This window comes from Archocentrus centrarchus, chromosome 15, assembly GCF_007364275.1.
Source record: "Archocentrus centrarchus isolate MPI-CPG fArcCen1 chromosome 15, fArcCen1, whole genome shotgun sequence".
NCBI classification, from domain to species: Eukaryota; Metazoa; Chordata; class Actinopteri; order Cichliformes; family Cichlidae; genus Archocentrus; species Archocentrus centrarchus.
In genome coordinates, this window is record NC_044360.1 from 15822440 (window position 1) to 15836351 (window position 13912).

At 42.3% G+C, this 13912-nt stretch overlaps 1 protein-coding gene across 2 annotated transcripts in view; it reads right to left on the reverse strand.

Annotated features, from left to right (window-relative positions):
• Positions 1 to 13912, reverse strand: part of dlg5a (discs, large homolog 5a (Drosophila)) — a 40130-nt gene that overhangs the window by 15214 nt on the left and 11004 nt on the right. For both annotated transcript variants that reach the window (XM_030748023.1, XM_030748025.1), the window contains exons 2-17: positions 13733 to 13801; positions 12193 to 12367; positions 11497 to 11640; positions 10590 to 10773; positions 8886 to 9145; positions 8422 to 8734; positions 7230 to 7460; positions 6243 to 6427; positions 6011 to 6136; positions 4582 to 4714; positions 4299 to 4426; positions 4040 to 4215; positions 3850 to 3953; positions 1996 to 2088; positions 737 to 1786; positions 58 to 178 (exon numbers count right to left, since the gene is read on the reverse strand). In XM_030748023.1, coding sequence (XP_030603883.1) covers positions 58 to 178; positions 737 to 1786; positions 1996 to 2088; positions 3850 to 3953; positions 4040 to 4215; positions 4299 to 4426; positions 4582 to 4714; positions 6011 to 6136; positions 6243 to 6427; positions 7230 to 7460; positions 8422 to 8734; positions 8886 to 9145; positions 10590 to 10773; positions 11497 to 11640; positions 12193 to 12367; positions 13733 to 13801 — 3492 coding nt within the window. The remainder of the gene's footprint in view (positions 1 to 57; positions 179 to 736; positions 1787 to 1995; positions 2089 to 3849; positions 3954 to 4039; positions 4216 to 4298; positions 4427 to 4581; positions 4715 to 6010; positions 6137 to 6242; positions 6428 to 7229; positions 7461 to 8421; positions 8735 to 8885; positions 9146 to 10589; positions 10774 to 11496; positions 11641 to 12192; positions 12368 to 13732; positions 13802 to 13912) is intronic.

Sequence of the window (13912 nt, forward strand, 5' to 3'; positions counted from 1 at the left end):
TGATTATCCTAAGAGCACATAAAGACTGATTTATACTTTAACAATCTGCAAACTTACTCGGAGGTAGGGAGCCACCGTAGACTGTGGGGACGAAGCCGACACTGTGTCTGTGAGAGCGGCTGGGGGAGGAACGCAGCATGTCCCTGGGCTCAGGTGAATGCTCATCATTAGAGTAGCTCTGATGAATGACAGAAACGTAGGTTTAAAAAAAAAAAATTTAAAAATTACACAGCAGAAACATGAGCATTATTCAGGACAAATTCTCTACCCTTTGGTGATATAAGTACCATATGGGAAGAATGATAACAGAAACATCTCATAACAGTGAAATTAACATTTATCCCCAATGCATTCTCCAGGTATGGTTATTTAAGCTCTTGATTCTGACTCAGCTTGTGCACAGGGTGGTTGTAACAGTGCAAGGCATCAATCACTCCGACATACTGGCAAGAGGCAAATCCCTAAGGCTTTACTCTGTCTGGGCTGTAAATTCTATAACAAAATAGATGCTTTGGCCCACTGGGATGATTTGAAAGGTCCCATTTTGACTTTTTCCTCAAATATATCATATTCCTTGTATTACAAAAGCTTCTAATCAAAACTGCCCTGGATTGATGTAGGGAGAAAGCAAACGAGTACTTTAGGGGATCTAGTTTGATGAAAGAAAAAAAGAAAAAAAAAAAGAAAATCTCTACATCCATTTTTGCACATTTGAGGCCTTAAACTTTGAACTCACTTGGAAGGTGGGAAGAGTGATGGTCTGAGGGGTCATCCTACGTCGAAGGGCAGGGGCAGATTTAGGGCGTGGCCTCTTCACCTCTGGTTCCTCCCCTCTGGTGCGGCCAATATCCTCATCACATGACTTCCGTGAGGTGAGGACCTTGCCATCCAGGAAGTAGTGGTTTCCGTTCCTGTCCCTTTCACGCTCGCTCCTGTCTCTACATTCGCCCGCTACCATGGAGATGGCAGCCTCTCCCTTGCCGTCTGAGGTGATCGTGCAGTCAGAGGCAGAGCTGCTTTGATGTTTGTGTTTGAATTTAAAGGAGTCACTGCGAGTGGGTGGTGTTGGAGGGGTTGGGGTAGGGGTGGATGAGGAGGAGAGGGACTCTGTCTTTGAAGGTTGTGGTGAGTGAGAATCTGCAGCAGTAGCTACTGCTGCAATCTGATTGGCTGCCATGTACTCCATCTTAGTGGAAGGTGTTTCAGGGCGTTTGAAAGTGTCTGGATCAAAGATGGACTTCCTCTGCTTCGGTGATTTGTAGATGGAGAGTTGGGTGGCTGCCGAGAGTGGACTAGTGTTATCTGGTGCAACCGACATACCTCCCGCCATCATCTTTGGCCACGTGCCCCCACTGTGCTTCTTCTCCAGGGTTGCCTCCATGGTGATACAGTCTGAGGGAGAAACTGGTTCAAAGGGCAAGGAGGAAGGTGCTTTTGTGTAGGGACAGCACTCTTGGAAAGCGCTGGGCCCATACCGGCCATTCCCCAAGTCTGAGGATGGCCGAAGGCTGGTGGCATGGAGGGAACCTGTAGAGAAGGGCTTGCTGATGTCACCGTACATGTCATCAGATTCACCTCTGACCTTTCTTCTCTCCCCAGAAATGCTGCCTGTGCTAGCACTTCCAACATCGGGGCAGAAAATGTCAGTCTGTGTCGAGCTGTTGTGTTTGAGATTGCGACTGTTCCGGGAGTGAATCTCTGACAGGTGAATGCGCCCATTTGACTTCTCTGATGACTCACGCAGACTCTCAAAAATGTTCTGGCCTGATGTGCTGTGAGGGAAAAACTGTAGAGAGAAGTTTAAGGAATTAGCCACACCAGATGAACATACAGAGACAGCTTTTTTTTTTTTTAAATGATACACTGACAAACAAAATGGGAACAGTTTTCTCAATTCCAACAAACTGCACAGCTGAAGTTGTAAACCTGCTCTGTAGAGTACACAGAAGTAGAAAAAGCTTTAAGACTTTCAGAGTGAGATGACTACTGGCCCACCTTCATAAGAGACAGACTGAGAGAGTCCCTGCAGCTCCTCAGCAGAGCCTCACACTCTGTCACAGACTTGTTATCCAGAGCAATTCCATTTATCTGCAGAGTGGGGAAAAAAGAACAATGGAAATAAAAGCAGGTCCTTCAACACAGAAGAAATATCTTTTCTGATATTCCCCTGATGCGTTTGTATGTCTTGGGCAGCAGTATCACTACAATAGATACACATCTACAAACACATACAGGTGACATATCGCTTGAACATGAGATTTCTGGACCCTGAGATGTGTCACATGCTGTTACGGTGGGAAAACCACAAGAAATCTAGGCCAACACATTTCAGTCTCAACAACCCTAACGCTGCCATCTGCACATTCCTTTAGATCACACCCTTTAACACACAAACAAGGTCAAAGATACTGAGGAGCAAAGTGGGCACTTTATTATGGCTGAGATTTAACATAAATTATATCCTGGAAAGAACATTATGCCTAAATCTAGAACAAGTGGAGAAAGAAACCTTGACTTCAGAGCTATAAGGCTCAGTAACTGGCATTCATTTGCATACATATTTTACCTCCAATTCAGCACACTGTTCTCTTTTATTGTAAATACAATTAAGTATTCAGTAAGTCATATTAAAGACATAAGAATGAAAGACAAGGCACTGGGTGAATCTTGGTGGCCACAAAGAGTCAAACAAGCTAATTGTGTTGCTGCGCTGAGGCCTGCAATTTCAACTGTGTAGTGGCAGGTATATCTAACTGTTACCATATTGAAGATGTAGGCAAGTTATACCTCTTTTTGTTTGGCTTACTTATCCAGAGTGTGAATGAACAGCATTAGGGGCTCCAAAGCATTTGTTCAGTGCTCTGGTGGGATTAGCCAAAACAATGAGTAACAAAGTACCTGTGCAATTGTGCATTTGAAGTATTATGTTGGGTGAAGAACCTTTTCAAACCTTATTATGTGACAAAGGCACCAAATAGTATGACCAGGTTTGACTGGTGACATAGATTCAGTTCTGGACGCAGTTTGTGTCCAACCACTGAAATGTGCATGTTTTTGTGTATGTATAGTATGGCTCTCTTTTCCTTGGTCTTAAGTCAAAATGGCACCCAAGTGCCAAGACTTGTAGGACTTTAGCCATTAATAATGTGGTAAGCTAATGTTACAGAACACACACGAGGCTAAGATAAAATATGATACACTTCCAATTATAAGGTTTTACCACTTACAGCCACAGCAAGTAATGGTAACAAGGTTAAGTTTGACAAATCAGGTCACTGTAATATGCAGGGGACTGCTACACTGCTAAAAAGATACCCGTGTTTTCTGAGACTTAAAAGGTGGTGCACTTGTTTAATGGCTACATTTAAACAAAGAAGATTAGCATTACATATAAGACCACTCCCCCCCCCCCCCCCCCATCTCTCTCTGAAATAGAGTGGTTCATAGTTCAACTTCTGACACTTCTCTCTTCAGTTCCCTCCAGGTTAAGTATACTGTAGCTGTGTGCCTGGACACAGCTCCACCTACCACTGCAGAGCTGCACATTTTTGAGGATTTATTCAAAAGAGGAGATTTCCCTCCTTCCACTTCTCTCTCACACTCTCTCACACACACACACTCTCACACACACACACACACACACACACACACACACACACACACACACACACACACACACACACACACACACACACACACACACCTTATCTACTTTTGGAGTGTGGATACTGAAATGGATCAAGGGCTGGATTAGAAACCCAAAGGAACCTCTGAACTGCAGTGTGCCAGACATACAGGAAGGGAGTATTAAAAATAGAGAGGATTTCATAGAAGCTAAAACCAACTCACAGCAATCAGTCTGTCTCCAACTGTGAGCGAGCCCTCCCTGGCTGCTGGACTTCCCTGGACAATGGCGGCAACAAACACCCCACTTTCCAGACCAATACCGCTGTCTGAGATACAGATGACAAAAGGAGGGCAATAAACAAGGAAACTACAGTCATCTAAATATTTAAATCCATCTATAAGCATAATGTACCTTTGTGTCCCATAAGGTTTATGTGAACAGGAGTAACCAGCCTTCCTCCTAGGGACTTCCTCCTCCGTACTACCATATTGATCAATCCTCCACCATTAAGGACAGCCTTCACCACCTGCTTCCTGTCCTTATTGGTCAAGTCGATGTCATTAATCTTCAACAGCCAATCATTCACTCTGGAAACATGAGAGAATGAATTGTGAGTAATTTAACAAAGCCTTAGCCGAATGCACTGGAATCTTGTTGAGGCAGCTTATACCTTAACCTTCCATCTGCAATACTTCCTTTGTCCACCCTGGTAACAAAAATGCCACAATCTCCTGGTAAATATGGATCATTTACCCCCTCAGCAATATCAAATCCAAGTGCCTTCAAATCCATGTCATCCTGTGAAGGCAGCAGCATAAATGTCAGTTAGCTCAATCTGAAAAACTCATTTCAATGCCATCATGTTTTGGCAGTCCTTAGAGGTCTGTGGGCTCTCCGGAGATTAGCATGTGACCAATTGAATCTCAGCAATAAGACCTGACCACTACTCTCACCCTGTCTTTCTCAAACTCCACCACCTCTGTCTCCCACTCCAGGGAGTCCGTGTCAATGGCTGAGTCGTGAGAGCTGTGGGCCATTAACTGACAGAAACGGGCCTCCTTCTCCAGCTGGCTTTCCATCTTCTCCCTTAACAAAGGCAGACATCACACACAGAGTCAAAGGGCAGTCACTTGAGGAAGGATGGGCAGAGACAAGAGAAAGGAAGATTAGCATTAAAAACACGCACAAGTTTGCTGACTGGAAAAGATTTTTCAGAGCAAAAGATAACAGTTTTTCTGTTTGGCATAAAATTACAGGACATAACACTGTGGATAAAGCATGTAGCCTGGATCAAACAGGAATTAGAAACCGTGCAGAATTTAACACATTTTAACCACACATTAACCTTGTTGTTCTTGCGCTTTGTTTCAAAATATCTCTGCCGTGCTCTCATTCTCACAAACACTTTCCATTTAGAGGTCTATGGAGTCAAATTTAAATTTATTCAGAAGGAAACTAAAAGTAGATTGCACACAATGCCCCATTGTCAAAAAGATATATGGTGTCCTACTGAGGCATGCCTTGAGGGTTGCAGTGACATTAAAACCCCAATTGTACATCATTCTCTACTGAGGATAGGAGAAAGAAACTCAAAGTCGCTATATAGAGTATGCTCTATATAGCGAAAATAGTAGATCACTGGTTAGAGTACGATTTGATAAAAGGCATCATACCATCCAACTGGTTATGGTTAGATAATATTAGGATTAAATTCATAAATGGGAAGCAGATGCCACTTTCCCCAGAATCTACCTTCCAGTCTTGTAATCTATCACAACCCTCATTGCAGAGCTTTGACACAAACCGATTGCCATACACACTTTAGTCAGCAGAGGGCGCCTTTACACGCTTTATAAAACACATTTACATGCAGGGCCTTGGAGACTATGAGAGACAAAATGTGTGTGTTCAAAACACTGACGCTTTCCGGGATTACACTTTAATCTGGGTGTGTGGAAATGCTGCCAGAAACACAACTGCACTACACGATGTCTCAAAAGGCTGAATGTCACAGCTTATGCCCAACCACACACTGAGTACACCAGCTTACAGATACAGTACCACACACACACAAATAAATACACAGCTAGCTGAGTAGAGGCCATGTTGGCTGCACTTGCTCAAATGCTGAAGAACTTTCCAGTGATTCTTTATGATTCTTTACTGGCATTCTGTTTTAATAAAGACAAATGGAAAAGAGCTGGAAATGTGGGAATGTCACACAGTGAGGGAGTAAACACAGGGACTTCACCCCCCCCCCCCCCCCCCCCCCCCCCACCCCATGTGATATACGCCCTAACCACTCAGCCAGGGGGCAAAGGCTTATATAAGTTTTCACTCTAGTTGCTTTAATCATCATGACAGCAGTTTTAGAAGACTCACTTTAGTTCTTTAAGCTCTCGTAATGTATCGTTCTTCTGTTTCCTCATATCATCCAAATTCCGCAGGGCATCGGCCAGATCGCTGACTGCCCGGTCCCTTTCTCGCCGTAGGTTGTCACACAGAGTCCTATAGAAAGGTGAGAATGGACATGGTTTATTGGGAGCAGATAGTTCTTTAATATGGACCCATTCAGTTCTTTTAAACATCTTTAAAAACCCATATACAGACTGACCTTATGCTTTCCCTCTCCGCCACTATTTTGTCCCTCTCTTGGAAGGCCCAGTCCCTTCGACATTTGGCCACCTCAGCCTCCTGTGTGGCTTCCTTCAGCTCCTGGGACATAGCCTCATACTGTTTCCTTAGCATCTCAATCTCTTTATTGGCTCGTTCCATGTCCAAGGTGGCAGAGTCTTGTTTCTAAGAACATTGACAGTAGATGAAAGAAAGTAAATTTTATAACATGCCGTGTTTCAGTTCATTGTAATAGACTACTGTTTACAGAATTTAAGATGATAAAGTACTTTTTTCAAACAAGCCTTTAATGTTTAAATATATAATCTGCACAAGGACTATTGAGACAGCCACTTAGTGGGCAGAAAGATAATCATGCATTTCCTTTTAACTTTATACTGAATTACATGTGTTACTCATGGATCTAGTAAAAGCCTGATGCAGAGGTACCACTCTACCCTGATGAATAGGTTTTGCTTGTTTTCCAAAAATAAACTTCATTTCTCCATTTTCTTTTTAGGAGACTATAGATGGTTTAGTCACATTTCTTGTTGTTCTTCTTCAACCAATACTTAAAAAGTTTCTCAGATCCTTAAAGTCTTTTGTTGTTTTATTTCATTTGGGCAATGTCATTCCAGAGTAAAGACCACAGGCGGGAGCGGGGTGAGTGGGAACACATGGGCTGGGATACACAGTCAAGAATCCAAACACTCTTTCACTCATGCACCAGGAAATTTACATTCAAGTGAGAGTTGGCCATCTATGTGTACAGTATACCACCAACTGAACTTGATACACTCGTGTCATGCTACTTCTCTTGTTAGCATAAGTTTTGGAATAAGCCCACTAAGTACTTGGCTAACCTAAAAGAAAGTTTAGGAATTTGGTTCACAGGCTATAAGTGATAAAATATGATACAAAGAGGACATCACAATACAGCCATCAACAGATGCTTCCAGAGATTCTATGACAGAGCAGTGGTATTTACTTGTCTGGCCTGATAGTATTCTCTGAGCAGCTGATCCCTTTGAATGATGGCCTCTGTCCTCTCCTTGCGGGCCACGTCCCTCTCCTCCCGGACCGTCTCGATGTCCTTGCAGGCCTGGCTCAGCTCCTTCTGGGCCTCAGCTTTGTCCTTCACCTCGTGGCAATACTTCTCTAGCAGCTCATTCCTTTCACAGATGGCCCTGTCACGGTCCACCAGTGACGAGTTCAACTCCTATCCCAGAACAAAGGCAGGCAAAATGGAATGAGGGCATCTCAACACTGTGAGTCATTAATGTGATGTGAAAATATTCTTGGGGGTCTAATGCAGAGTGATCCAGTACTAGCTGCAAATACTTTTTGCAGTGTTCACAACCATTCATATGTGTGGTATGAGAAGGTGGATCAGATAACAAACCAACACTTCTCACAGAGGACACTGATTAAACATGCAGTTTTATAGGATTTGAAGGCTATGGTGAAACTATAGCTGGATCAACTATCAGCTTTGTAAATGTCAGAGTTAAAGCCTGATTCAATTCAATCTAATTTAGAAAATCAAGTCATCTCAAAGCACTTCAAATAGTAAGGCAAATATATTACAGTATTGCAGAGAGAAACCCATGAATGTGTGCATTATTTGCCATTTTACAGGGAAACTATTTCTTGGCCAAGACCAGGAAAATCTTCTTCCTCTATGAACTGAATAGCAACTGGAACAATCCGATAAACAGTCTGGCCCATTCCTGATTAAACAAACCAGATAAAAAAATTTTTTTTTTCAAAAAGCTGTTACTAGTTGGATTTTGTTACCCTTGGAAGTAGCTAGGCTAGATGTTTCCCAATTTCAAGTTTTAAAACTACAATAGCTGACTGTTGGCTTAAGCTTATAATGAGAGAAGTATCGCTCATCTCATCCAGCACGTTGAAGAAATTGAACCACATCTGAGAATGTTCCATTCAGTTTTTCATTAAAAATGTCAGATTTGGTGAGTGAAAATGTATCTGTATTTGACAGATTGTATTATATATGTTAATACTCTATTAATTCTGATGTTTTCTGAGCAGTTTAATGTTCATTTTCTCAGCTTGTCAGTAAGACCTCAGTATCCAGGTCTCAGTTATTAAAGACATACGCTTACAGATACAATGTTGTTTTAACTTGTTAAAAACATTTTACTTTAAAAGCCTAATACCTGTCTGAGAGCCTCCAACTCTTCACTGGCCACCACCCTCTCCGATGAAGTGTTTTTCAGTCGAGCCTCAGCTGCCTCCAGCTCAGTCTGTAACTTGTCCAGCTCCTTGATCACCTGGTCCCTCTCACTCATGATGAGGCGATATTCGTTGAACACAGAATCCCTCTCCTCTTTGTACTTCTCGCAGTCCTTGGCTGACTTCAGCTGCAAGTTCTTATAGCGCGTCACCTCTGACTGCAGCCGCTCCATCTCCCTCTGCAGCTCCTTGTTCTGGGCTGAGGACTTGTTCAGCTCCTGCTGCACTGAATCGAACCTGGGAGAGGCAAATGTATGTAGTCTGAGTACAGCTCATAGCAGCCATTTTTGACAAGTGTTACCTCCTCTACTTTGAATCAAATTGACAAATAATTGATTTTTAGTCCTTTCTGTGTGTTTTATGAATGTGCACATGATGATGCTTTCACCTCCTCATTGAGGTAGAGTACTGCTGTTGGTAGTGCATAGCAGAGTCTCGCTGTTTGAGCAATGCATCCATCTGCTTCTGCAGCCTCCGGTTCTCTTCCTCTGCTTGCTCCAAGCGGCTCAAGTCTGTGTTGTGGTTAGCTACCTTCTCACTGTAACGCTTGCTCAGGGCGTCGTACTCCTTCTTTACAGTCTCCAACTTGTCCATAGCTGTGTCGTACAGTTTATTTAACACCTCTGATGAGCCCTTCTCACTCATTACCTGGTGAGAACAAGAAAGTGCATACAAAGATATTAGCGGTGGTCAATATGGTGATAGCACTAACCTGCATGTATTTGCTGTACCCCACCTTAGCAGCAGGTGGCGTTAATGTGCAGACAGGATTCTCTTTTTGCAGTGCAACATAATCTGGTGTCCACTTAAACAACAGATTTTATAAGGGCAAGTTTATTTCTAGGACTGCAGTTATGTGCTTAATTAAAGACAAATGACTGGCCGGCACAGTTAACTGTTTTAAGTACAGAGTGTGCCCTTCAGAGTGCGTTATTTATTCTCTGAGAGACTTTCATTTCTGCAGGTCTTGCTGATATAGTCTTCCCAATTCCCAGGAGAGCTACTGTGACCCGAAGGCTTTATTGACCTCTGTAAAAGCACACACTGCAAATACACTGATGTGGCCGTTATATAGTTTGGGTCAGAGTGCCCTTTGCCCAAGCCAAGCCCTTTTCTTCTGTGTTTGCCCTTTTCAGAAATGCTCTGTATGCATTTCCCTCTGCTTGGCTGCCCTATGCTTGCAACTACTGCAGTGTCCCCATGGGTACTGTGTAAGACAGTACCTCACAATAGCACAATGTGGGTCACTGTCCCCTTGTGCTCTTAAGAGAAAGAACGTATTCAGTGCATTTAAAAAAAAAAAAAAAAAAAAAAAAAACACGCAAGAGGAAAAGTTGTCCAAGATCTCAAAATGTATGAGGTGCAATCAAAAAGTTCTGTGACCGCACCTTAAAAATTTTAAATCACCATCATCTTTAAGGTGGCATCCTTGAGGAGCAATACACTTGTAATCCTGGAATCTTCCTGGGAAATCATGTTTTGCAAGCACATCTCACACACAATCTGCAATGTGCACTGTACCTTTTACATGGTTTCATTTTGGGGAAGAAAAACAAGTTGCATGGAGCCATGTATGGTAGGGAGAATGACAATTGTGTTGGTGCAGGCAAAAACTGACTGTATAACAACATATTATGAGCATGCACAATTCAGGTAATTTGGCCCAAATGATTGTTCTTAGATGCATCAGGATGTTACAGTAGAATGCCGTGTTAACAATCTGACCGTTGATGACTAATTCACTGTGTAGAATCCTGTGAGTGTCACAAACAACAGGAAGCATGTTTCCAGTCACACTGCGACCTTAACATCTGTGCTCTTGCTCGAGTTTCCCCAAACAATGACCATCCAAGGTGCGACAGTTACCGCCCGCACCTTACAGCATGACCATGAGCACACCAGACTCACATGCTTTCAAAATTATCACAAATGTGTGGTGCTTTAGCACGGGAACAAATATTTACATGAAAAACCAGTTCAATTTTGTATATGCAGGCCCTACCATCTGCGCCACGCCATTGAATCTCTAATATAACATCTGGACAGCTACAGCAGACACGCACACAGCAGTGTGTCTGTGAGTGGGTTATACCTGCTGTTGCTGCAGCCGAAGGTCCGCCAGCTCTTTCTGGTCTTGACTGTGCAGTCGTTTGAGCTCCTCACAGTTCTGTTTTAGGTGGTTGTGCTCCCGGACAAGTTGGGCATTGTCCCTCCTGAGTGTTTCCATCTCCTCCTTCAGCTGTGCCTGGTCGCCCAAGACACGGCTGTGCAGCATGCTGGGAAGAGGAAGAGTAAACACACGTGCACATAAAAGCGGATACAATGAATGGACATGTAAATATGCATAACAGAAGGCAAACTTTGATTACATTAGGTAAACACAGGCAGAAGATACGAAAGTACTTGTAAATTGTAAAAAAAGGTTTTTTGAATTGAGAAAAAAAAAAAAAAAAATCCCATATTCATGTCATAAGAAGCACAGCCCACACAAACTTTACATGGCTAAATATTTTTGTTAAGCTTCACTCTCAGAGTAGACATTGTGAATCTTAAAAAAAATATTCTAACACATGTTCTGTTTCTGTGCTCCAGAACGTTTTGCTGGGCTCACAAGCTATCATGTTTCAAATCACATAAATGGTTGCATTTTCCAAGCTTTTTTTTTTTTCGTAGTGCCAATTCACTTTAAACTTGAAGGCTGGCTGTAGCGCCAAGCAATGTTCTTTCAGTTAGTTTAACTACAACACCATGCAAGCATTTGTTACAGCTGCAATAAAACTTGATTATTTCTATGCTGAAAAGCAGCAGGCTGCAGAATTTTCACCCTAAGCTTGTTTATATTTTTATTTCAATAATGATTCTCAACACAGTTACCACTGACTCTATATGGAAAGCACAACTGACAGGCACAAACTAAATAATATAGATAAATATGACACAGAGTCCTTCATTATCAACTAGAAAGGGAAAACGGGTAGCAAGACAGGAGAAACACTTACTGGTAGAAGTCAGCCTCCTTTACGGCCTCCTCACACCTCTTGAGTGTTTTAGTATGCTGGTTCTGGAGAGACTGCAGATCTCCCATGGCCCTCATGCACTGACTTTTCAGACGTTCATAGTCATGACTGGCTTTGGAATTTGGCCTTATGGAGAAAGGCAGCAAGGAATCCAATTTTTATTACACAACCCTTGGATGATAGCATGCCCAAACACACAGATAAAAGAGCTGACCTTCTCCTTGTATGCAAATTCATAGGAATGGCATGTTTCACCTAATAACACTTTAAAAATATGCATGGACTAGCCTTGGAGTAAGGAAAGCAGAAAACCTCTCCTTACTAGAGCACATCAAACTTTATTAAGCAGTCAGTGTTCGTGCACTCTCTGCAAGGCAGGGTCAACATTTTTCCAGACAGGTGAGAATTATTTAACATGGCAGCCAGCGCTGACAACACTGACATCACAGGGATTTTAACACCCGAAAGAGAGTAAACAATAGCAGTCAGAGTGTGCTGATTCAAAGAGCAATCAATCCTAGAATTGATGCTTCTCATTTAGGCAGAAAAAGGAGGCATGCATATCAACACTTTTAGAGCCATCAGCCAAAATTAAGTGTTGCCAGGAGGTAATAAAAAAAAAAAAAAAAAAACACAGTGACAAGAACAAAAACTTGGCAAACCGGCCAGGATTTGCACCTGCAGTCATCGAAGGTGGTCCCAGGCGATGCCAACGCCAGACGCTTACGAAGCTCATCCCGCTCCCTGGTCACCTGGCGGAGCTGCAACAAGATGGAGTCCAGGTTGTCACCGGAATGCCGGTTGTCGTTGATAGCTGGGGGTGGGGAGGATGCTTCACCATTAACAGGCGAACCTGCAACAGTAAGCACATTACTGAAGACTAGAACTATTAATCACACACTGGAAGTGTTTCCTTGCACAATATGTTTCATCATTAAGAAGTTGCCTAGAGGAATTTTTAATTGCCTGCCCACCCAAAGACGTTTTGGCCAGAGACAAAGGACAAAAAGAATTTTGAAAATTATTTCTCCCCCAGTCTTGTTCATTTATTCAGGGATCATAAACATTTCTGTGCATCAAATAACCAAAAGTAAGAAAATGCACAGATTTCTGTCAAATAAAGTAACGCAGACATGATTTACTGTACGACGGCAAATCATGCTTACACACAATGTCACTCTCAAATGCTTATTCTGAGCCAGGAAAAACCCTCATATACAACTGTCCAAATGTCACTGAATCCATTTCCTTCTCTGTGCTTAAAAGAAAATCAAATTTACATATTATAACCCATCAAAGGGACACTTGGAACTTAGTGAAGCTCAGCGTGTGCTACCAAGTTTAGAATTAGGAAGCAAAAGTCCCATCCAGCCATGAGGGCAGCAGCTGGTTGCTTTGAAATTCCTTTATGATATGCCGGGGGGGGGTTTTCCTGGAGACAATTTGCCATATAAGTTGCTGAAAATTACAATAGATTTATAAGACTACACCTTCTGTAATCTCAGACATGAAAAAAGAAGAAAAAAAAAAACCCAAAGGGTTTGTGCTGTATCTCTGGTATTTTCTTAACAATGTCTCAGGAGACTTATTTTTAATTAAATTAAGCCATGTGTGTCTACACAAATGTCTGCAATGGAAAATCAAATCCACACTAAAATCTTATTGTATTTTCCAGAAAGTTTAATGTTCTTTTCTCTGGATTTATGTTTTTATTTCAAGACCTAATGTTTCAGTTCTACCAGGTTTGAGATAAAATTCACTAGGAGGATTTTTCAGTGACACAACAGGGCCATTTTTTTTTCTGTCACTGACTCTGTGCCAGATAGTCAGATTCTTATAAATTATATACCCTTAAGGGTCACGTTCATGGTTGTTTTCTTTGAAAGAACAACCAGGGCAGGAAATCTGAGGATTATGTTCATCTTTGACTCAATTTTTTTGGACCTTTTGGAGGTTTATGTAACACAGCTGAGTCATTTGGATCTTTGTCAAACCTAGAGAAAGGCAAACACAGCTTAAGGAACAGGAGATATGTGGTGAGTGCCCCAATAGTGGGTTTAAAGGAGAAACCGTGAGATCCTGAACTGAAACACCACAGGAATTATGCTGTATCAGTGTAAACAGCTTCCCAACAGTGCACTCTCGGCATCACATAGAACCAGCGTGACTTGACATGACAAATAACTTCTTAAAAGGCATCTTGGGTCGTTATACATACCAACACTACTGAGGGAACTGCTGCTTTCGGAGTCGGAGGGCATTGTGGAGAGAACACTGTATGTGGAACCTGCCAAGAGAAGAGATGTATTCAGACTTACAGCACTGACAGAATGATGAACCACTTACACACAAGCCTGAATTAATTGCCAGTAAAACGTCAAATGAAATGAATATTGCA